The following is a 24017-nucleotide window of genomic DNA, read 5'->3' as shown; positions in this document are numbered from 1 at the left end:
CCTTTGCTCTTTGGCTCCCCTGGAACGACGCGGACGCCTCCACACCGCACCACCACAGCCACGCTGCCTCCCAGCACTTGTCCCGGCATCAACTGAGGCTGCGCGGGTCTTGGAGCGCGGGAGCCAAAGACCCCACGCGCGTGCGCCCTCTGCTGTCGCCAACGGTCTTCCCGGCGCGCATGCCCACAAGCTCCAGACCAGCCTCTGGTTTGAGGGCGCGCGGAGCCGTTGACCAAGCTTATCCCCGTCCCATCGGGGGGCGGGGCCGCCCCAGAGTCGCGGGAAGAAGGCGGGGACAGGGGATGCCACGCCTCCTCCTTGTCCCTATTTGAAGCCCCTTGACTCCTCACCGCTGGCCAATCGCAGCCCGCCTTGTCCTGAGCGCCGGCCAATGAGCGGCGCATTTGGGTCGCTTCCGGCTCTGCGCCCAGTTCGCCCCTTCCCCACGTCTTCCCGAGGCGGGCGGGGTGCGGGGGCTGGCGTCGGCCGCGGTGACGCGCGTCGGGCCAGGAGCCAATCGGGGGCGGGATCGGCGCTGATGGACGGGGCTAGCGGCCAGTGGCGAGGCGCTAGCAGCACTTCCCGTCGGGGAGAGAGTGTAATATGGCGAAGACCTACGATTACCTGTTCAAGCTGCTGCTGATCGGGGACTCGGGGGTGGGGAAGACCTGTGTCCTGTTCCGCTTCTCCGAGGACGCCTTCAACTCCACTTTCATCTCCACCATAGGTAGCGGGTCTGGGGAGCGGCCGGGGGCGCGAGAGGCCCGGGCCGGGCTCGCCCCTGAGGAGCTGGGGCTGAGGGAGCGGCCGGGCGGGATGGACCAGGGATCTCAGAGGATCTAAGGGAGGTAGAGGGGAAAAGAGCAGTCGCCTGCATCGTCGTTTGGGGGTTCCCCGGCCATGGGAGGGCTTGGGGACCAGGTGCCCATTTTGCAGATGGGAAAACTGAGGCCCCCAAACCTCGGCCTGCTCAGGGAGTATATGTCCTGGATGAGGTCTTGGCCGCCGTCGTCTTGTTCTGTCCTCGCAGCAGCCCTTGAAGCAGTTTTTGGTTTCCTCGTCTTACTAATTGTAAACAGGCATGGAGAGTTTGTCCATGGGGAAAGGACAGCGACAAGTGACATCTGATCTTATTACGCATTTACTGTGTGTCAGGCGCTTTATGGTGCATTATCACACTTCCCGATGCTCTGTATTAGGTGCTGTTACTAGTTCGTTTCACAGATGAGGAATTTGAGGCTCACAGAGGACACTAGACTTGCCTATGGTCACACCGTCTACAGGTGGCAAGGATGGTATTTGTTCCCAGATATGTATGAAAATCCCATGGATGGAGGAGCCTGGTAGGCTACAGTCCATGGGGTCGCAGAGAGTCGGACACGACTGAACAACTTCACTTTCACCTTATGTCCGAACCCAGAACTCAAGGCTCAACCATCCCAGAGAGGTGTGGGTGAGCACTCACCCCCAGGACAAGCACAGCTGATCCATCTCAAAGCCAGGACTCCAACCCAGACATCTCTTCTTCTTTCCTCTGGAATATTCGGGGGTTGCACCCCTCTCCCTGACCTGTTTCCCCTGTGGATGAATTTCTTCTAGAAGGAATGATGAGAGGGAGTCCAGAGACTTTCCCTGCCCGTGCCCAGCCTTCCATCCCACTCGAGGGTGACAGAAATGGCGATTGATAGCTGTCTGCTCTGGGACCTGTCGTCTCAAGGAGGATGCCAGATAAAAGCTTCAGTGAGAAACCAAAATCAGCCGCTGCCACTGACAGCCCTGACTTCCCTATCGCTCGGCCCAGGACACTGGTTGTCACTTTGCAGAACAGCCCTTGCCTGCGGGGCCAACCCACATTGTGGTGGAACAGAGTTGGCTTGTTGCCTCTCAGTTCTGACATCCATGAAAGTGGAGCTGACTTCTCCCCACCCCACAAAAATGACCATTGTCCACATGAAAGGGTTTGACCTGAAAGTAACATCCATCAAGCCGATGGCCTGTAAACTATGCAGCCTTGCTGTGGAGTGGGGAAGTGGGAGAAAGATCACTAAGCCCAAGAGTTGGGAGAAAAAAACCTAGGAAATGGGCTTTGCTTTACCCGTGTGTGCCTTATCTCCCTAATCCCCATAGTGAGCTGGCAATTCCATCTTTGCCATCTTCCAGAGCTGCACTTTGCAAGACACTTAGCTGCCAGATGGAAGGAGAATTGGACTGGCAGTCATTATTCGGATGTCCAGGTGCTGTTTGCCCTTGAACAAGCACTTCACCTCTCTGAGCCTTGTTTATTCAGTTTAGGAGTGGTGTTCTCTGTTTTGGCCAGCACCTGGATAGTGGAGGATCAGAACTGTACGATGAATAGGGGGTTTTCACCACTGTCAGTGGCCATCTAGAGGAAGTACAATGTTTCCTATCATGACAGCATCGTTTCCCAGACACATGTCCTTCTGATTCCTCCCCTTCCCAAACACCAAGGTCAAACTTTGGGGTTTTACCTTTGCATCCCCACCAATCAGGAAGTGATATTCACTCCTGGTAGACTGTGGCTTGCTCTCAGTCCAGACCTTGGTTTCCCAGAGTCAGAACCTTCCTAGTGAGAATTCGGGGGTTGAGTCTTTTGTTTGGTTCTTAATTCCTGACGGGAAAACCCAGTCTAATCTCTGAGGAGGCCAGCCTCCACTTAAAGATGAGGCTGTAACTTGGGCAAGGTCATCTAAGGCAGTGGACGTGGCACTTAAACCCAGGATCCCTCTGCCCCACCCCAGGATCCTCATTACATGTGTAGCCTTCCTGCTGGCCTCTGTTTTCTAGGAAAATTTAATTCCCTGTGACCTTGAAGTTATGGCCTCATAACTCTTAGGCCTTGTAAAGTTTACACTTCTAATTAAACTTGGTGTGTTAGTAAAACCCAAGAGGCAGATAGAACAGAGTGGCGCTTTGGATTCTGTCGATTGGACAGTGCTTCTTGATTTCATACATTCCAATGTATGTGGGCTTTCCTGGTGGCTCAGAAGGTAAAGAATCTGCCTTCAATATAGGAGTCCTGAATTTGATCCCTGGTTGGGGAAGGTCCTCTGGAGAAGGAAATGGCAACCCACTCCAGTATTCTTGCCTGGAGAATCCCATGAACACATGAGTCTGGAGGGCTACAGTCCATAGGGTCGCAAAGAATTGGACATGACTGAGCAACTAACACACACACACACACACACACACACACACACACACGCATGTATAACAGGAGCAGGAGGTGTTTTAGGAAAACTTTAAGAATGCTTTAAGAAGCCACTTGCATGTGGCTTAGTCCTGAAATACAGCCTAATGCATAGAGGCGATTGGCACTGAGCGTACCTCTGTATTTTTATAGATTGGGGATTAAGTGGCTGTTCATTTTCTGCCCAGGTTACATTTTGCCAAAGCCTGCTCTTTTAAGCTCCATCGATCATTTGTGGTGCGAACTTGGCCCCATGGCGCCTGGAGTTGGCTCTCCCCAGCCTGGCTCAACTCCTGGCTCCTCCTTAGGGCCCCATTCATTCATTCCTTCAGGGAGGTGGATGATGTACGTGAAAGTGCTTGCTAAACCATACAGCACCACGTAGATCCATTGCTCTTCGTTTTTTTTCACGCAGCCATCTTTTCCCCAGTGCCTGCTGCACACCAGACATCTGGCTCAGTGTAGGAGCTGGAGGGATCAGGAGGAAGCGGAACTGTAATTAGGCCTGCAGTCAAAGTTTGTGTGCAGGACTGAGTGATCAGCTTCTGGCAAATACATACTCAACCCCTGCCACACTTGGTCATTGGAGATGCAATCATAAATAAAAGAGCACCTGCCCTCCTGGAGCTTATGTTCTAAAGGGCAGTACTCAGATGCAGGCTCACATTCCCTCTCGTCCACAGGACAGCTCCTGAAGCAGGCAAGGATGGAATTAGCATCCCCCTGCGGGGTTCTAGGCTTCCCAGGTGGCGCAGTGGTTAAAGAATGCACCTGCCAATGCAGGAGATGCAAGAGACCCAGGTTCAGTCCCTGGGTCAGGAAGATCCCCTGGAAAAGGAAATAGTAACCTACTCCTGTATTTTTGCCTGGAGAATCCCTAAGAGGTATTCTAGCAGGCTACAGTCCGTGGGGTCAAAAAGAGTTGGACCCCAACTGAACAACTGAGCACACACGCATGAACTCTAGGTTCTAAGGGGTCAAGCCAGGTCTCAGTCTCAAAGTTTCACAGGTGGAGATTAAAAATATATATGTATTAATTAATTTATTTGGGTGCACCAGGGCTTAATTGCAGCATATGAACTGTTAATTGCAGTGTGTGGGATCTAATTCCCTGACCAGGAATTGAACCTGGGTCCCCTGCATTGGGAGTGCAGAGTCTCAGCCACGGGACACCAGGGAAATCCCCACAGGTAGAGATTTAGAACAAACTCTTAGGGGCAAAGACTGGACTTAGCTGTTACTCCTCCATGCAGGCCATTCAGATTGTCACGTTTTGCTCCTAGGTTCATGGAGTGAATAAACAATGTCAGGGATAATACATGAAGAAGATGAAGCAGGTTGGAGGAGAGAGGATGGTTAGGAAGTCTCCCCGAGGAGGTGACTGGAACAGAGACCTGAATGAAGGGAGAGGGGAGCCAGGTGGCCATGGAATGAAAGAACATTCCAGGAGGGGAAAGAGCAAACCTAAAAGCCTTGAGGCTGAAACATGCTTGGGCGCTGTGGCCAGAGAGGAGGCTGAGAGCCATGGGTGCTGATGGGACCAGGTTAGAGCACTTGGGCAACTGTTTTCACTCTATTCTGGGCCCAAGGAGTCAGTGGGAAGCCACTGAAAGGTGTTGGGGGAAATTTTTAAACGTCTTGTTACGGGGAGTTCCCTGGTGGCCTGGTGGTTAGGGTCCCAGGCTTTCACTGCTGTGGCTCATTTCAATCCCTGGTCGGGAAACTGAGATCCTGCACGTCATATGGTGTGGCCAAAAAAAAAAAAAGTTTTATTGACATATGATTCAACTCACCCATTTAAAGTGTACAAGTCAGTGGCTTCAGATTCATTTACAGAGTTGTGCAGCCATCATCATAGTCAATTTGAGAACATTTTCATTATGACAGAAAGACACCCCACACCCCCTGGTCAATCTTATTCCCCCACACCCCTGGGAAACCAATAATCTGCTTTCTGTTGCTCTGGATTTGCCTTTTCTGGATGTTTCATATGACTGGAATTGTGTACTATGTGACCTTTCATGTCTGGCTTCTGTCACTCAGTGTCATATTTCCAAAGTTCATCCATGCAGTAGCATGTGTCAGTGCCCCGTTCCTTTTTATGGCTGAGTAATATTCTACTGTAGGGCCAGACTACGTTTTGTTTATCCACTCATGTGTTGGTGAACACACTGGAAGGTTTGGAGCAGAGGTTAGCTCAGTGACATGGTTGAGTGTGTGTTTGGAAGCTAGGGAGGGGATTGAGGGAACAGTGGTGGGAGAGCCTGGAAGGCAGTTAAGAAGGCTGAGAGGTTGCCTTGGTGCTGGGGAGAGGGGCCTGGAGCCAGAGGGTGGGAGAGAAGGAGGGCAGGGTCAGGAAGGCTTCTTGGGAGGGGACCTTTCAGCAGCTTACGGACGGTGGGAGGTGGGGGGCTCTGGCACCCACTCCATGAGGCCGCCGACCAGGGAAGGGAAGAGAGCAAGGCTTTGGCATTTGAGCTGCCTGGGTTTGCCCGCCAGCCCTGCCCCTCGCCAGCTTCCTTCAGTGCAGCTGCATTCTGTCCTCTGAGCCTCAGCCTCCCCTTCTGTGAGAGGAGAAAGTTCATCAGGTGCCTCCAGATTTGTTTGAGGAATTTAGAGATCCTGCATGCTCAGCGCCAGCAGGTTCCCCAGAGACCATGGCAGCCGTTAACGACACAGGTTGGTGGCACCTGCCATAGACACAGCTTGGGAAAGAGGCTGACAGTGATGTGCCTTTTTTTTTTTTTTTTTTTTTTTTTTCTTTTCTTTTCTTTTCTTTCAGGAATTGACTTTAAAATTAGGACCATAGAGCTCGATGGCAAGAGAATTAAACTACAGATATGGTAAGCATTGTGGCCTTCATCATCCCCCTCTACCAGCAAATGCTTTGAGCTAGAAGCCCTTGGTGTGCCACCTCCACCACCCCTCACCCCACCCCTCCCCGCCACCGCAACCACAGCCCTCATCTCTTTGTGCCTAGCCCAAACACTTTGGGCTTTCTTCAGAAGCCCCAGGTGAAGGGACTTCCCTGGTGGTCCAGTGGTTAAGACTCTGCACTCCCACTACAGGAGGCGTGGGTTTGATCCTTGGTCAGGGGACTAAGATCCCACATACCCAGAAACGTGACCGTTAGTCGCTCAGTCGTGTTTGACTCGTTGCAACCCCATGGACTACAGCCCATGAGGCTTCTCTGTCCATGGAATTCTCCAGGCAAGAATACTGGAGAGGGTTGCCATTCCCTTCTCCAGGGGATCTTCCTGACCCAGGGTTGAACCCAGGTCTCCTGCATTGCAAGCAGATTCTTTACCGTCTGAGCCACTAGGGCAGCCCCATATCCCCAGCTATGTGGCCCGAAAAAGAAAGGAGGAGCTGACAGAAGCCTCAGGAACGGTGCTCTGCTGGTTGATGGGGCTTAGAGTCGGTGTCTGCCCCCTCTGAGGACATAGCCACCAGTCCCAGTTCACATATGGGCGCACTTTGCGCCTCAGAGCAGCCTGCTCCCCTTGAGCTCACAGAGAACCCTCATGGTGGCAGTGAAGGCCACAAGAATAGCAGGATACCCCTGCCCAGCCTCTCCGTGAGCCCATCAGCTTGATGAAGGAGGCCTGACATCACTTCCTCCTTTCTCTCTTGGGGACACCCAGGCCTTACTTCCTCATACACAGACCTGAAACCCCAGAACCGAAATTGAGCTGAAGCCAGGCCCAACGGTGAGATCTGTTTCTGTTCAGCTCACCTGGGACTGACTTCCTGTGCTCCATAAAATCAGAATTTGTGAGTCCTGTCACGGATTGTGGTCTATAGGCCACTGCACTAGGAAGGCTGGGCTCAGGTGGTCAGATGCAGGAGGGCCTCACCCTGCAGCCCCATCACTTGCAGGGGAAACATAAACCCTGAACCACACAGAGAAAGGTCACATGTGGGAGGGTAACTCAGTCCTTCCAATCCAGGCTTGTGCCTGTGTGTGGGATGGGGGCCGGAGATGGGCTGCGGAGCCCCCTCCCTGCAGCTTGTCTCCCCAGCTCAAGTCTCATGCTGAGAGCTGCCCCACCCGCCTCGCGGGTCCCCTCAACTTCAGGGGTCTCCACCTCTGAGCCCAACTTCAGAATTGAAATCTGGGTGTGGCCTAACTGATCCTCCTGAGCTTGGGAGGCAGCCAGTCTCTGGCCGACTCGTAAGTTACAGGCCGTACAAGTTCCTCTATTTTACAACACGTTGGCCCCCTGGCAGCCTCAGTGCCCAAGTTCAAAGGGACACTGCACCAGCAAGCAGGAGTTTTGCTTTCTTTTCCTCCCCTCCTCCTGCTTCTGCTCTTAGCAATCACGGTGGGGTTAATGACTCTCTTAAAACTCGTCTATAACAGTCGTAAAATAACTGATCATAACTGCTAACGTCACCTGCTATTGGCGGCCAGAAGTCAACATGGCCCCAAATCAGGTGTGTCTGTCTGGTCCGGACATGCTGAGCCCTGAGCAGAGAGTGGTACAGGGTCACAGGAGGAGCCCTGGGCCCAGAGACAAAAGCTGTGGTCTTGCCCTGGCTCTGCCACCAGCCAGTTGTCACCTTCAAACAGAATACTGAATGCCCTCCGTGCCAGGAGCTGGGCTGGGCAGGGGCATATCTGACCCAGGTGTCGCCACCGTACCCACAAGGAAGGTCTTTCCCCAGGGTCTCCACCAAGATGGTGAGCATGGAGCTGCTTCCTGAGCTTCTCGGGGCTCCCCTAACTCAGCCCACCACCCAGGGCTGTGTTCCCCTGCCACCTGACCAGCCCCTTCCACACAACTGGCCCCAGATTTTCACAAATAACACCATCCAACCTTGGCTTTTCTGTGGGCCAGAAACCCTGGGGGAAATCCCCAGGAAGACAGGGTGTAGAAGAGGAGTCATTCTGCCATATCCCCAGCCAGGAGGTGTCAGACAGCTGCCCTGGCTGTGGTTCCTTTCTCTATAATAATGGGGGGCAGTGCCCTGCAGCAGAGTAATGAATCAGGAGATGATGACCCATGAGAAAGCTGGCTGTCCGTCCTGGGTAAATGCCCCTCGTTCTCACCGTGATGATTGTTCTTGTTCAGCATCACCGCTAATATCCTTTCTTCTCCTTCTCATCGTTAGGGACACAGCTGGTCAGGAACGGTTTCGGACGATCACAACGGCCTACTACAGGGGTGCAATGGTATGTATTGGTTTGCGTGGGGTTTGGGGTGTTTTTTTTCAAGTCAGATGAACATCTTGTCCTTAGGTACTGAAACCAGGAAGTTTCTGAGGAGGCCATGGTCTGGCTCCTCGGGGATCCTTGGTCCCAGGTTAGTTTTAGGAAAAGGCTCTGGGCCCCACCTCCACCCCCTTGTCCATGCATCCCCTTCCAGCTCCAGCGACAATGCAGGGTTTAAGGAAAACTAATTCCCCAGGAATGAAGGAAGACATAGGAAGCCGGTTCTTCCAAGTGAGGTCAGGTAAATCGGAGCTGGCGTGCCCCAACGCTGAGGAGCACTCACGTGGCCCGCGTCAGTCTCTGTGGAATTTGCTACCGAAAACTTGAAGCTCTTCCAGGAGCTGACTCGCTCTGGGTTGTTGTCTGTTATATCTGCTTCCTGGGCCTGAGGTGGGATGAGGCGATGGGGGGCCTCACTCTTCATCTGTCAAATATTTTCACCAAGTGCCTTCTCCAGGCCAGGCCCAAACCAGATGCAGAGGGCAACCTGGCCTGGGCCAGGGTCCTGTCCTCACGACCCCCAAGCAGGTCACGCACCTGTGAGAAGTGTATACAAAGCAGGGTGCCCAGGGGCTGCGGGGAGTGGGAGGAAAGTCCCCAAGACCTGAATCAGCCTCCTGGGTCACTCTCTGAGCTCGTTCTCCTTACTAGGAAAGTGGTACAGAGAACAGGACTGTCCCAGGCAGTTGTGAGCATAGATGGCCAGTTCCCCATTCCCAGCTCCAGCTTTGCCCCATCCTTTCCACGGTGCACCCCATCAATCAGGTGCTTAGACCTGTTTCCTCCACTAGGCCGTAAGCTCCAGGAGGGCTGGGCTGCCTCTGGCTCCCCGGCACATCCCCAATGCCTGGGACCAAACTGAATGAGCTTGGGAAATGCTGGTGGATGGCAGCAATGAATAGAAGCATTAAGTATTTAGAGCATCCCACACAGCATCTGAACATAATAGAAACTCAATCATGTGGGTTGCAACCTTAGTGCTCCTCATTAAAATTAATTTACTAATTTTCCCCTCACCTTGCTGTACTCTGGTATAGCAGAGGTCTTGGGGCACTTGGGTCCTGGGGGAGCTTTTGCTGTGTGGCCTCAGGCAGACCCTGTCCCTCTCTGGGCTGAAATAATACCCCCACCCCCACCAGTCAGCCACTCGCCCCATTCACCAAGCCCTTCTCTGCAGCTGGCAGGGGGCCTAGGTCTTGACCATAAACCCCTGAGTGTAGGTGCCATGATCGTCCCCATTTTACAGATGAGGAGCCTGAGCCTCGGCACCATTTCAGGCCCTGCTTAAATTCACACAGAAGATAAATGTCTGGGCCGGTAGTGAGTGACTGGCTCTTCCCAGCCCTCACATCCTCAGCGAGCTCCTGACAAGGCAGGACTGAGCCATCTGTGAGACGCTGTCCAGCCCCAAGATGACCGTGTCCTCCCAGACCTACACTAACTCATACGGAAGCTACCAGCTGTGTGTGGCCATTTGAATCTAAATCTGTTAAAGTTGGCAATCCAGGCCCTCAGTCCTACCTGCTGCACTTAAGGTGCCCCAGAGCCTTGTACAGCCAGTGGTGACCATAAAGGATAGGGCAGAGAACATTGCCACCACTGCAGCCCCATCAACATCTTTTCTTTGTCCTTGTGGCACTAGACCCTTGGGTCCAAAGTTTGGGGAGCATCGGACATCTGGTGTCCGGTTGTAAGCTTGCAGACAGATCTGGGGAGCTGTGCCCAAACAGGCCAGGAAGATGCTCACTTGGAGCCTTGAGGGGAGCTTCAGGGAGGACCTGAAATAAGAGTGATCCTGTGTTTTGGGTTTCCCTGGTGACTTAGTGGTAAAGAATCTGCCTGCCAATGTAGGAGATGCAGGTTCAAGCCCTGGGTTGGGAAGATCCCCTGGAGAAGGAAATGGCAATCCACTTCTTACACAGAAGACTTTTACCTCCTGTGGGAATGTAAGCAGGTCTTCTTGCCTGGGAAATCCCATGGACAGAGGAGCCTGGTGGGTTATAGTCCATGGGGTCGCAAAGAGTCAGACATGACTGAGCAACAACAGATGTTTTCCAGGAACTCCTGCTCCTTCCTGATACAGTTGTATTCATTGCCCTCACACCCTCAAACCCCCACAGGGACCTTGGAATCTTGCATCCATGGCGCCAACCTAGCAGTGGTGGCAGCAGAATCCTAGGCCATCAGAGGGGCCAGTCCCTGAATAAAGGGGCAGAAAGGCCTCCCAGGCTTGTGGCGTTTCTTGCCCCAGTGATGCTCGATTCAGAATGTCCACCCACCAGTGTCTTCTTCTCACGCTCACTTTGGCTGGAGCGTGGCACACATCACAGCCACTAAAAGCTCGTCCAAGTCTTCCTGTCCGCAATCTCCGTTTAGTCTCCCCAAGAGACCACTGAATGAGGGTTCCCAGACGGCATTTTTGAGGAGTCGTGGCTGTGGTGGGCTATAAGACCACTTTATGTAGCCTCAGAGTCACAGCGGGGATTTGGAATTGCAGCGGCTTGCTTGCCCTCTCTGTGGTTTTGTCACAGCCTCGCCCTTTGGTTATCTGCCCAGCACACATGGCCCGCGTTCTTACTCTGCAAATTCAGGCAGCCTTAGAGACATCTCGGCCAGCACCAGAGCTTGTGAACGGAGGGTTTAGGCCCCTGGAGCAGGTGGTGGTGGTTGTTTAGTTACTAAGTCATGTCTGACTCTTTGCGACGCCATGGGCTGTAGCCCACCAGGCTCCTCTGTCCATGGGATTCTCCAGGTGGAATACTGGAGTAGGTTGCCATTTCCTTCTCCAGGGGATATTCCCAGCCCAGGGATCAAACCCACGTCCCCTGTGTTGCGTCGCAGGCAGATTCCTAACCCCTGACCCCCAGGGAAGCATGTAAGGTGAGGGAATGGAGTGAGCTGGGCCTGGGCAGGACAGCTGGGGCCGTGAGCCTCGGAACCCAGGGGCCGAGCCACACGGGGGCCGGAGAGCCTGTTGCAGGCTGGCTCACCACGTGCCCTGCAGGAATGTCCAGGGCGGCAGGGGGCCTGTCGCAGCGTGGCCCTGAGCACTGCATGATCCTGTGGAGGGTCCAGGGAAGTTCCTGTCATCAGCTCCGTCAGAGCTGGGTTGGAATCATAAAGGTTGCTTCTCTCTGCACTTCAATTTCCTCTTTCATCAAGATGGGTATTTGTCCTTCTTGGCGAAGGTGGATTGTAGGCTCAAGCAGAGGCGGGCTCACTTTGCAGCTGTTTCAGAACCCATGGACCGTCTCCCAGTTGCTCACACGTTGGTTACAGAACCATAGAGGCCTCAGCGTTGCCTGCCCCAGGGCTTGAAGCCAGCCCAATAATGGAGGGATTGCTGGAAAGCACGTGGGCATCAGGGTTTGTCCCTCTAGGCTTAGACCCTAGTTGTGTCCTTTACTTTCTCGTGTGTCTGGAGAGAGGGACCTAGCCCCCCCGCCCCCACTTGCAGCCTCAGAGTCCCCATTCTCACAGTGGGGACAGTGGGGCAACCCGACTCAAGCCTGTGTGGCTCAGGGAGACCCTGTTACAGTGCCCAGCTCATGGTAGGCACCAGATGAGGGGTGATGCTGGGATGACCAGAGGAGGTGGCCCTGGCCGAGTCTAGGAGAAGACTTGGCAGGGTGCAGGGTGAGTGGGTGTGGAAGAGGCTGAGCATAGCCAAGGGTGGCAAGAGGGGGAGCACGGTGGGCCTCAGGACCATGAAACACAGTCTGTAGAGCAAGGGCTGCAGGAGACGAGGTTGGGAGGTCAGCCACTGGGCCTCGCTGGCTGCCAAGGCATACAGGCTTGTCTTTCCTGCCCGCAGGACTCCTCTGTAAGCATGAGGGTAGTAGTGTCTAGTCTCCTGGAGGAAGGGTCACATCGGTGGCCTGGAACAGGACTGGAGGCTGGGCCACCAGGGAGAGGCTGGTGCTGGAGCCCAGCAGAAGGAAGGGTCCGGGAGGGTGTCCTGTCGGGGTCCCTGCTGCCCGCCTTGCTGGGGTCTCCCCTCGAGAGCTCACAGCTTGTCCAGAGCCTGTGTGTCTGTCTCCCCCTGTTCAGGGCATCATGCTGGTCTACGACATCACCAACGAGAAGTCCTTTGATAACATCCGGAACTGGATTCGGAACATTGAAGAGGTAAGTCTCCGGGAGCACCCTGGTTTACCCATGAGATCCCTGAGCACAGAAGCACCTAGGAGTAACTCGCTAGGAACAAAGAGGGACGGGAATCCACACAGTCGACCCTGGAAACCACCCACGTGTGGCTTCGTCACAGAGCAGCCCCTTGAGCCTGTTCCCCCAGCTGGGCTGTCTGGTTTGGGCGACCTCGAGATCAAGGAAGAAGAGGACCCAGTCCCCGTGAGCACTCATTGCTTCCTAGAGAAGGGAGGGTCTCGAAGTGGCGTGACCTTTGTACTTGGAGGGTGTGGTGAGGGCGCGTGTTAGGCGGGACTTTGAGCTGCCACAGAGCAGGCTGTGAGCTGGGAGGAGGGACGCGTGCTCAGGCCAACAGTGCGGCCCCGCAGCAGCCCGTGGGAGGAGACCTTGAACCCTGAGGGAAGAGAACCCTCAGGCTCCCCTTCCCGCCCCAAACCAGTCCCAAAACCAGTCCCCACTGGCCCCAAAACCAGTGTGGTCATCTTCCTGCTCTCCAAAGAGCTTGCCCTCACCCCCAAAGCCTCCCCAGATGACAAACTTGTGGCTTTTGATGACTCACCTGGTGAGGCTTCCTATCTGAGAACTTCATGCACCTGTGAAGCCAGGGCTGAAGGTCACAGCACAGTCAGCACCTGTGGACAGTGGCGCTGGGCTGAGGACCCCACGGTTGCTGGCAGAAGGGATCCTCACTGCGGTCTCTGGAAGCTCTCTGTTCCAGCCAGTAGGCAAGAGAGCCTTCTAGTTAGTAGGAAGTTTGGGAGCAGCGGAGAACGTTTTTCTGAGGCCAGATCTAAGCTACAACAAAAGAACCTTTTCTTATTTAAAAAAAAAAAAATGTATTTACTTACTTAAAGTAATAACGTTAAACCTGTTCTGTGCTCAAATCAAAAAGCACACACACTTTTTGAAAAAGAACCATATTTTGAGAACAGAAAGGTTCTGTTTTCTTTAGTCACCTTTGACCCACCTTTTAAAGATAAGAAACATTATCACTTCATTTATAACACCAAAATGGAGACCCAGGATCAGAGTGGTGAAAAGCTACACTGTCAGTGGGTGGCAGAGCTGAGATTCAGACCCTCCTGTTTTTCTAATGTCTCTGATTTAAAGCGAGTGACCATGAAATCAGCCCACTCTTTTTTTCCCTCCTTGAGAAACTAGATAGGCTCGATCGTGGGTCTGGATAACTCTCCATTTCCTGTGCTTTAGGGACCTTTTGAAATCCTCCTGTAATAGTTTGCACACTGCTGTATCTCTAAGGGCCTCTCATGGCCCAATCTTTCAGGAAGTGAGGCCCACTGTGGGGTGTAGAGGAAAGATGAAGGAAGAAACCATTTTCAGGCATGAAGTGAAAGTGAAAGTCACTCAGTCATGTCTGACTCTTTGCGACCCCATGGACTGTAGCCTGCCAGGCTCCTCTGTCCATGGAATTCTCCAGGCCAGAATTCTGGAGTGAGTAGCCATTCGCTTCTCCAGGGGATCTTCCCAACCCAGGAATTGAACCCAGGTCTCCCACTTTGCAGGCGGATTCTTTACATCTGAGCAACCAAGGAAGCCCAAGAACATTGGAGTGGGTAGCCTATCCCTTCTCCAGCAGATCTTCCTGACCCAGGAATTGAACCGGGGTCTCCTGCTTTGCAGACAGATTCTTTACCAACTGAGCTACGAGGGAAGCCCTTTCAGGCATGAGGACAGAGTTAAGGAAATGCCCTTAAGGCAGAGCACCCAGGGCTGGTGACTGCCAAGATCTAGGACCACCCCGGGCACAGCCTGTGTCTGAAGCCCAAAACAAGGGAGCTGGAGCCAGGCAGACAGTCCTAGGACAGTGGCTGACACCTCTAGCAGGGGAGCCAGGGAAGGAGCGAGTCGAGCAGGGTTCAGTACCCCAACCTCACTTGCCTCCCATAGGCCAGACACCGCCAGGAGTCCAAGGACAAGCGCTGTAACCTGGTTGACACAGCCCATACAGAAAGCGTCCTTGGCAGCCGGAAAGCATGCGCTTGGTCGGGGTAGCAGGCAGAACCCTGCGCTCGGCCCTGGCACTGGCTCTAAGACACAGGACAGGCCTCTCGGCCTCTCTGAGCTTCAGCTTGTCCTACCTTCAGGGTGTGTCTAGCTGTCCTGTTCCCACCACTCTGATCTTGGGGCACAGGATGGCAGCGGGTCTACAGTCCAGTCGGACCTCACCTCTCCCCTCCCCCACCTGCCCCTCCTCCCCAGCACGCCTCTGCAGACGTCGAAAAGATGATACTTGGGAACAAGTGCGATGTGAATGACAAGAGACAAGTTTCCAAGGAACGGGGAGAAAAGGTGGGTGTGGTGACCAGCTTGGGCCTGGCACTGCCAGGTACCGTGGGGCAGAGGGACCTCAGGGTCTAGAGTTCCCTGCACGGAGGCCACCCAAGCCCTGCCCCAAATGGGCCCCCTGATGGGGTTGGGGGGCAGGCTTTAGAAGGGGAGAATCCCTCACCATCTTTATGAACAAAGATGCCCCTCCATCCCGGGATGCTAGGCTTAGCTAAGGCACACAGTTGTTGAGTCGGATGTCAGTGGGCATGTGCCTTGGGAAGGGAAGGTGGGATGCACGTGCCCAGCCAGGCTTCAGGCTAAAGATTGTAAGCAGCAAGGGCTTCCTGGTGTGCTCTGCTGCTCCCACACAGCATCTCGTGGGTCCCCTTAAGGCCAGAGGGGGCAGAGAACAGAGCCATGGTTTGAGCCAGGCCCCCTCAACCCTCCTGCCAGGGACGTTCACCACCTACTCTATGCTGGTGGCCAGAGGGTGTAGGCCCCACTCTGTCTGTCTCAGCCCCCTCACTGTTACCCACTTAGGGTGCTGTGTGGGGGTCAGGGCACCCGGCAGCTGATGTTCACATGTGTGTCTCCCTCCCTCCCAGCTGGCCCTGGACTATGGAATCAAGTTCATGGAGACAAGCGCAAAGGCCAACATCAACGTGGAGAACGTGAGTCCCAGGCTTGCAGCACCAGCCCCTTTGGGCCGAGGGTCAGATAGCACCCTCCAAGGAGGCTCTGTCTTAGGGACTGGCCACAGGCTCCCGCGGCCTCTAGACTGATGACCAAGAGAGAGGTAGTCCTTGAGCAGCACCATGTGCCAGGCCCCTTGCAAGGCCCAGGCAGTCTGGGGGAATCGCCCCCTTGTTCTGACACCAGCAGGTGCCAGTCCCAGCCGGGTGCCTGGGACACGATGTCAGTGGCTCTCAGGCTGCGCTGGGGAGCAGGTGCAGTTTTGTAGGTGGGGGACCAAGGCAGTCCTCCAGCGACTGGCCCCCAGGCCTGCCTCCAGGTTCACGCTTTCATTCATAGCGCTCGCCCATCCAGAGCAGGGGGCCCTGCCTGAGACTTGGCCCAGGCAGGCCTTCCTCTCCGCTCCACCAGCCCTGTAACTCCCTGCCTTCTGCTCCATTCCACCACTTCTGAAATCTTTTCGGAATGGATCTTCCACGCCACTCCTGACCTCAGCCACCTACAAGAGGCACAGAAAGCCGTCCCTAGCTGGCCCCAGCCAGTGTGTGTTGCCCGTGACTCAGGCCTCGCCCACCACTGTCTGTCCCTGGCCCCCTGTACCGTGCCCTCCTCCAAGCCTTTACCGTGCTCCCGTCCCCCCGTCCCTTTCCCGTCAGGGATGAGCCCATGCGGCCCCTCCCCTAGGAGGCCTGTGCCATCCCCCAGGCCCTCAGGCCCACCACTTTGGGCATCTCCAGCACCCTGAGACCCCCTCTACAGCAGAACTTGACCACATCAACAAGTCTTCGGTGAGACTCTGCCTTTCCCCGGACCAGAAGCCTGTCGACTGCACATGCTAAGGCTAATTCATCCCTGTATTAGGCCCGGGGCAGGCTTGGTGCCAGAGTGGGGTTTGGAAGTATTTCCCAGATGAGGGGAGGGAGGAAATAAATTGTCAGGAGACTGGGACCCCAGCAGCCGGGGTCAGGTCAGCTCGAGCCTTCACCCATCCTGGGAAGATGAACCTTTGACCCTGCCTGCCAGGCCTTTCAGGGCAGCAACCCAAAATGAAGCTTGTTTGGCCAAGGAGCCACTTGTCTTTCTGCCCTGCCTCTGACTGTTAGAAGCAGGGCAGAGCAGGCAGACAGAGCACAGGGGTCGAGGACAGAGAGCTCGAGGAGTCAGTGAGCCACTGGCTGCCTTGGGACAAGTCACTTGGCCCCCTCCAAGCCTCAGTTTCCTCTCTGACCAATCAAGGGTGATCCCACCTCCCAGGATCATTAGCTCGGGAAGTGGTGGTCTGGGTGAGCAGGGGTATCCCTGCAGGGACAGGTGAGCCCCATGCCTGGGTCTCTGTCCTAACACTGGTACCCCACTGGCTCTGCTGTTGAGCCACACGCATTGCATTGCAGGGGCCAGGATCCAGCCAGCCCCCATCTACCTCCCACTCCCAGGGTGCTAACCATGTACTTATTCCACAGGCATTTTACACTCTCGCCAGAGACATCAAAGCAAAAATGGATAAAAAATTGGTGAGTGCATGTCCCTGTTGAAACTGGCCAGCGTCGCCGCCAGTGGTGTGATATATCCCTGGGCAGGGCCCTGCTTGTGAGGGCTGCACCTAGTAGGGCATCGCTAGGAAGAGGGGCCGAGTTAGCAGGTGGGATGGGGGCATCCACCCTGAGCTTGCTCCTCGGGTTCATCTTTTTTTTTTTTAAGAATGATGACATAGTTGTTTTTAATTTATTTATTTTATTATTTATTTGGCTGCACTGGGTTTTTGTTGCAGAGTCAGGGGCTACTCGAAATTGTGGTGCGCTGGCTTCTCATTACAGTTGGTGGCGTCTCCTGTTGTGGATCATGGGCTCTGGGCTCGAGGGCTTCTGTAGTTGCAGCCAGCGGGCTCGGTAGTTATGGTGCACGGGCTTAGTTGCTCCACAGCATGTGGGGTCTTCCCGGATGGGAGGTCGAATCCATGTCCCCCGCATTGGCGGGCGGATTCTTACCACTGTGCCATGAGAGAAGTCCGTCATGAGCTTCATCTTTCCTCTGGCCCAGAGCTACTCAGTAGCAGGCACTGTTCTCTAAGCCCGCCAGCTGGCTGGGGACACATGGCCCTTTCCTTCCCTCTCAGGAGCCAACCGCGCAGGGAGATGGATGGCCTCCTGCAGAAAAACCCACCAGGCAGGCCTAGAACCACAGTCTGCCCAGCAGCAAGGCCCCCAAGCAAGGCTTGTGTCCTGACAGCTGCTGGTTTTCCATCCTGACAAGTCTGGCGGGTTGATAGCCTTTTTCCTTCCAGCCTCAGTCTGCAAGTTGTGGCAACCTTCAGTGCATCCCAGGGCTCTGAGGCCTCTAAGAGATCCTGCCTGAGTCCCTCCCCATATACCCTTTCATTCATTTCCAGCTTGTTGGTTTACCACACAAACAGTTTCATAGTCCCAAGCATTCGGCATCACTAGTGCTTTCTTGGTGGAGTCTGAACGCTCAACTGTTTTTTGGGAATGTTCAGCACCTAAAGGCTGTCGTGAGTCTTGCTCCAGGGCCTCTGTTCCAGTAACCATTCTTTTCCTGCCAAGTGATGCTTCCTGTTGTCTGATACAAGAGCTTGAAGCACTCTCTTTATGACCTGTTCTACGTCTGGTCATTAAAATGAGTGTCATTTTCATAATTCTAAGATGCTGTGAATTGAATTGCAAGGCACATGATCGATTGAGTAGCAGCTCTTTAGCCAAAACAGGAAACACTCTGTGTAAGCCACGTACTTTTAGAAAAATTTTCTTACAGTTGTAATTTTCTTAGAATTCTTTTCTCTTCAATATAACCATAAAATTTTGATTCTTAACCATCATTCTGACTTACTTGGGCCCACTGGGAGTTACACTGGGCATCATGACAATACTTTATGCTTTTATTTTTTATTTTATTGTATGATTATTATCTTTTAGTTCAGCTGTGGTGGATCTTTTTTTGTGGCACGTGGGTTTTCTCTGGTTTCAGCGTGTAGGCTTCTCTTATGAAGCATGAGCTCTGGAGTACACAAGCTCAGTAGCTGCAGCACACAGGCTCAGTTGCTCCATGGGATCTTAGTTCCCTTACCAGGGATCAAATCCGCATTCCCAGCATTGGAAGGTGGATTCTTAACCGCTGGCCCACCAGGAAAGTCCCTCCCTGTGCTTTTCACACAGGCCTGTTGGTTGCCTCCTTCCAAGGCATAGACTATGAGATGCTGATGCTCAGCGAAAATCTATGTAATTTCTCTTTTTTTTTAACTAAGTTGCAAATCACCAACAGTTAAATTCGGTCCAGTTCTTACTACCTTTGTTTATGTTCAGAGGGCAGTCCCAGATCGCTTCCTGTGGGTCTTTATTTTTTTTAATGTAATTGACATGGGACATTGTATAAGTTGGGCATTGTTGTAACATTCAACAGTTACTGTTGAATAAATTCAGATTTTACCTGAGAGAGCTGAAAGATGAGAAGAAATTAGTCAAAGAAACAGCGCCTGCACCCTTCCAAACGTGGGGAAAAATAGGATTTCAGATGTTGGGGCTGGCAGGGGCCAGATCAGAGGCTTCAGATGCTGGGCAGCAGCACTGATGGGCTTTCAGAAGGGCTTGAGTTGAGGGCGTGCCTCACCTGCAGCAGGGCGAAGGGGAAACCGTGGGGAGGGGTGGGAGCCAGAGCCTAGGCACGGGAACAGGGAGGCCAGTGAGTGTGAGTGGCAATGGGTCCTGGAATCCAGCACCTCCACATTCCAAGAGGCAGAGCCTTTCACTGCCCCTCAGCTGCCTCACTGATAGGTGCTCGACACAGATGGGTAGACAGATGGAAAGGAGAGAAGGATGGGTGACTGGAAAAAAGGAAATAGGGGAAGAAGAGCATGAGATGGGTGAATCAGTGGTTGGAAAGATGTTGGAAAGGGGTGGATGGGTAGATGAATAAGTGATTGAAGGAATACACAGTTAGAAGGAGTGATGGATGGGTAGTAGATGAAAAGCAGATCTGTGGGTGTTTGAAAGATAAGTTGTCAGTTGGAGGGGACAGCTGGAAGGATTGATGGGTGATAAAGGGGATGGTTGGGATGGCTGGTTGGGAGGAGATGGATGGATGATTGAATGGAAGGGAATGGATGGAAAGAAGGAAGGGGATATATGGATGATGGATGGGAGGGAGTGGGTGCTTGGTTGGAATGGGATGGAAGATGGATGGATGGAAGGAAGGAGATGGGTGGGTTGTTTGATGGAAGGAGTTAGATGGATGATGGATGGGAGGGAGTGGGTAGCTGGATGGAAGGGGATGGATGGATGGTTGGATGGAAGGAAGGAAGGAGACGGGTGGATGGACAGTTGGCTGGAAGGTGACAGATGGATACATTGGCTGGTTGATTGAGGGACGTAGAGCTTGTGTTGCTTGGCTGTAACCCCAGAAAACCCTTTTGATTTCAGGAAGGCAACAGCCCCCAGGGGAGCAACCAAGGAGTCAAAATCACCCCAGACCAGCAGAAGAGGAGCAGCTTCTTCCGATGTGTTCTTCTGTGAGGAGTGCCGCCTTACTCTGAGCCTTGCCCGGCCCAGCTGACTGTGCCTGTCCTGAGTGAGCCCCTCACTCAGCCGGGGCCCTCCCCACTCCAGCACCCCTCGCCGCGCTGCGGCCACTGGGCCCACGGCCACCAGAACACAATCGAGAAATCGTTTATTTTAGCAACTGATCTTTTTCAACTCTGGAGATGGAATGAGTTAAAAGAACCTGCTGTCTTTCCTGCGACGTCCACTGAATGGGTCCACACAGCGTGCAACTACAGAGAGAGATGGATCGCAGCGTGGCCATCAGTAGCAGCCCACATGGCAGGCCACCACTTCTGGGCCTCAGCACAGCCAGAGCCCCACTGGGAAGCCCTTCCACCATCCACGTCCCCCTGCAGCAGAAGCGAGAACCCCCAGAGGCCAGCGATCGCTCCCAGAGCACTCGGCTCTGCCCCCTGAGCACGACGACCCACATCAGGCCGGGAAGCAGCTGCCCCGCACATCCGACGCCCACTGTCACCTATTCTCTCAGTTTTTGGACAAGTGACAGAAACCATTATCCCCACCACCCCACCCTACCCCATTCCCCCCATCCCATCTCATTTTAACTGTCAAACCAAAGGGAAGCACAAATTAAGGAAATCCTGAGGAAAGAAGCATGGAGTGGCCTTTCCTGTTTACAGCCAGGTTTGGTCCCTGGTCCAGCTGGGCCTCGGGCTCAGCCGGTAGGTCTCTCTGGCAGTCCCCACCTGAGCACCAAGGAGTCACTGCGTGCCTCGGGGGCCTCCACTCAAACATCGTCTCCACTCAGCCCCGCCTCCGTTGGGGCGCCCGCTCCTCTTCCTCCTCCCGTCGTCTCCAAATTGGACGTTCTTTCTAGAGATTCTTATTTTTCCAGATCCATAGTGTCAGGAGGTGATTCCGTCTTTGATTTACAGTGGCAGGCCCAGACGATCTGTCAGGAACACAGGCACACCCTTCCCCCGCGAGAGCACGGGGTGGCCTGTGGGGCCTGGCTGCAGAGCAGTCTGGGTGGGTTTTCAACTGCCGTTGTCGCCCAGTGCTGTTTCATCAGCTCTTAAGTTGCCGGAGAGACGGCAGTCGGGACCAAGTCGCCAGGTCAGAGGGCTGTCATCAGGGAGCCTTTCTCTTTCTTTTTTGAATTGAAACCAACATACCAGCAATAGTCTGCTCTCCCTGGAAATTTCTTTAACCTGCTCTGTTTACATCGATAAATGCACTAATAGAAAACAAACAAATTAAAGCTCATTTCAAAGCTAACGGATCTTTATGTCCGCCTTTTCCGTGTAAGTACACGGATGTGGCCAGACGTTGGGTTCACAGGATGCCCGCTATTTAAAACGCAGCCCAGGTCATTAGGGGCCTTGGGTCTGGACGGGATCAAAGTGGAGGCGGCAGGTTAACCCAGGCTGGAGGAGAAGGTAGCCCCAAGCTCTGAGGAGGTGACACAATTATAAGAAGACTGACTTGGGAAAATAAGCTTTCCAACACCCTCAAACACACATACACATACAGCATAGGAAAACAGAACGCTCCCTGCCAGCATCATGCCCTCTACTGAACCCACTCTCCACATTCACCCTGCCATGCCACCAGGCTTCTCTTGGTCCCTGCTGACACCTGTTTGGCCAAGTTGAGCATTCCACTGTGAGCCCCCTTCCTCACCTATCGGGAGAGCCTGCTTCAGACCCGCTGCTCCACCAGGGGCTGAGCCTCAGTTCCCTCGTCTGTAAAATGGACAGTATCACAGTCTCCACCTTGCAGGATGGCTCTGAAAAGTCCACGAGAGGGCACATCCCAGGCTAGCTGCTGAGGCCGCCTGTTGTCATCTGATTCATTACCATTAGCACTGTTAACTCGTCTCCCAAGAGAAAAGCTCACCTCTTGTTTTAATCTTGTCTAACAGGGAACAAGTCATCCAAGTTAACAGCTTTGAGCTGTAAAGTATTTGCTCCATAATGCCCCAAGTTGCCAACCAGGTCAGGTGGGATCCTTAAGCTCCTCAGTCCCACCTTGTATCAGCCTCTTGCTCAGAGAGTCATTACTTTTCCTTGTTTCTAAAGATCTTGATGAGGTAGCAGGTGGAGAATCAGCTTTTCAGCTACCATCTCCCCTCTGTACTGAGACATAATATCTTGGCTCTTTTTAATAACAGCTTTTGTTGTTCAGTCACTCAGTTGTGTCCGACTGTGCGACCCCATGGACTGTAGTACGCCAGGCTTCCCTGTCCTTTACCACCTCCTGGAGTTGGCTCAAACTCATGTCCATTGAGTTGGTGATGCCATCCAACCATCTCATCTTCTGTTGTTCCCTTCTGCCTTAGTCTTTCCCAGCATCAGTGTCTTTCCCAGTAACAGCTCTAGTGAGATGTAATTCATATACCATACCATTCACCCACCGCAGTGTGCAATTCAGTAGTTTTGACTAGTCACAGCATTGTGCAACCATCATCACAGTCAGTTTTAGAACATTTTTATCACCTGTTACCCATTAGCAGTCACTCCCCATTCCTCAGCCCCCAGCAACCACTAATCTGCTTTCTGTCTCTATGGATTTCCCTGTCCTGAACATTTCATATAAATAGAATCGTACACTGTGTGACCTGCATCTGGCTTCTTTCACTCAGCCTTAAGTTTTGGGGATCAGTCATGCACTTCATGCCTTTTTACAGCTGAGTAATATTCCACTGTGAATGGACCACATCTTTTCTACGTTCACCCGTTGATGGATGTTTGGGTTGTCTCCACCTTTTGGATACTTTGCCTGTCTGCTTTGCAAGCCTGCCAAGTTTGTTCCTCTCCCAGGACATCTCCCCTGCTGTTTTCTCTTCCGCTAGCCTCTCCTGCATGTGGACTTGCGTGGCATCAGTCTCCTCATGGACCATAATGAGCTCCAGCAGGACAAGAACAGAATCTGTTTTGTCTTCTTCACCAGCGTCTAGCATGGTGCCCACAGGTGGGGCTCACCAGTGTCTATGGAATGAACAAATGAGTGAATTGATAGAATGGAGGCATTGGAGCATGAACATAAGAACCATGAAGTCACGCGAAGCCCAGAGTTGACAGAGCCTAGTTGACAGGGCTTCCCCAGCCCTGACATCTACAGCCTAGTGTGTCCCAGGGCTGAGACTCCTTTGTGGCCACTACTACTGGAGAGCCAACCCCGTGGGGTCCACTGAATGTCACACCAGCTGAGGCCTCCAGCAAGGATCCCAAATCCTAGAGTAAGGGGCTGACGTAAGGGGGTGGACAGGAGTCTTAGAGCTCCCCAGCCCTACTGTCTCCCTGCTGGTCCCCTTCTGGAATGTTCCTCTTAGAGCCATGTGTGTATTCACAGGTTCAAAGACTGATCACCAAGAGGAGGGGGTTATTTCTGTTGTGACAGCCTCAGGGGAGGACTTGGTCTGTGAAAGAACACATCCCCCATGCAGTCAGCATAATCAGGGTGGCGCCCTTTGTGGTGGGGTCTCAGGGAGGTGGCCTAGAGACTGAAAAACCTCATGTTTCTAGAGACTGAGCTCCATGTAAATGAGATCCCCGATGGTCAGACTTTCGAAGTGATGAAGATCTGTTGGTCAATCCTGATCCCCTCCACAACAGCACTGCTCCTCTCCTCAAGGCTGGGAGCCCATCCATCAGGCCGGGAAGGCATAGAGGATCAGAGAGGTGAAGTGAGTTGCCCAAGGCAGCCCAGCTTGTGAGGTCTGGAGGTCAAGCTTGCCTCTCCCTCAGCCAGGAACAAAGGCATCAACTTAAACCGCAGTGAAGAGTCCCAGTGTTCCTCTTAATTGAACACCATGCTGCATGCCGGCAGGTTGTATCACCTTATAATCACGTGGCTAAGGAGGGCTGTCCCTGTGCCCACTTCACAGATGAAGAAACTGAGAGGGGGTCTGAGTGACTCACGCACAGCCACACAGTGAGTGAGGAACCTAGCT

The 24017-nt window shown here is 53.5% G+C and overlaps 1 protein-coding gene across 1 annotated transcript; it reads left to right on the top strand.

The window, feature by feature from the left end:
- Positions 1-589: 589 nt before the first annotated feature.
- On the top strand, positions 590-22678 carry RAB8A (RAB8A, member RAS oncogene family). Its single transcript, XM_081496667.1, has 8 exons — positions 590-727; positions 5991-6051; positions 8324-8384; positions 12474-12551; positions 14793-14882; positions 15467-15532; positions 17015-17065; positions 19982-22678. Exons 1-8 carry the CDS (start codon positions 604-606, stop codon positions 20072-20074), a joined length of 624 nt encoding a protein of 207 aa, XP_081352793.1. The 5' UTR covers positions 590-603; the 3' UTR covers positions 20075-22678.
- The last annotated feature ends 1339 nt before the right edge of the window (positions 22679-24017 follow it).

Source organism: Giraffa tippelskirchi, chromosome 6 (assembly GCF_054371585.1).
Source record: "Giraffa tippelskirchi isolate mGirTip1 chromosome 6, T2T-mGirTip1v1.2.pri, whole genome shotgun sequence".
Classification (NCBI taxonomy): domain Eukaryota; kingdom Metazoa; phylum Chordata; class Mammalia; order Artiodactyla; family Giraffidae; genus Giraffa; species Giraffa tippelskirchi.
The sequence above is the reverse complement of the archived record's forward strand: the minus strand, read 5'-3'. Positions and strand labels throughout refer to the sequence as shown.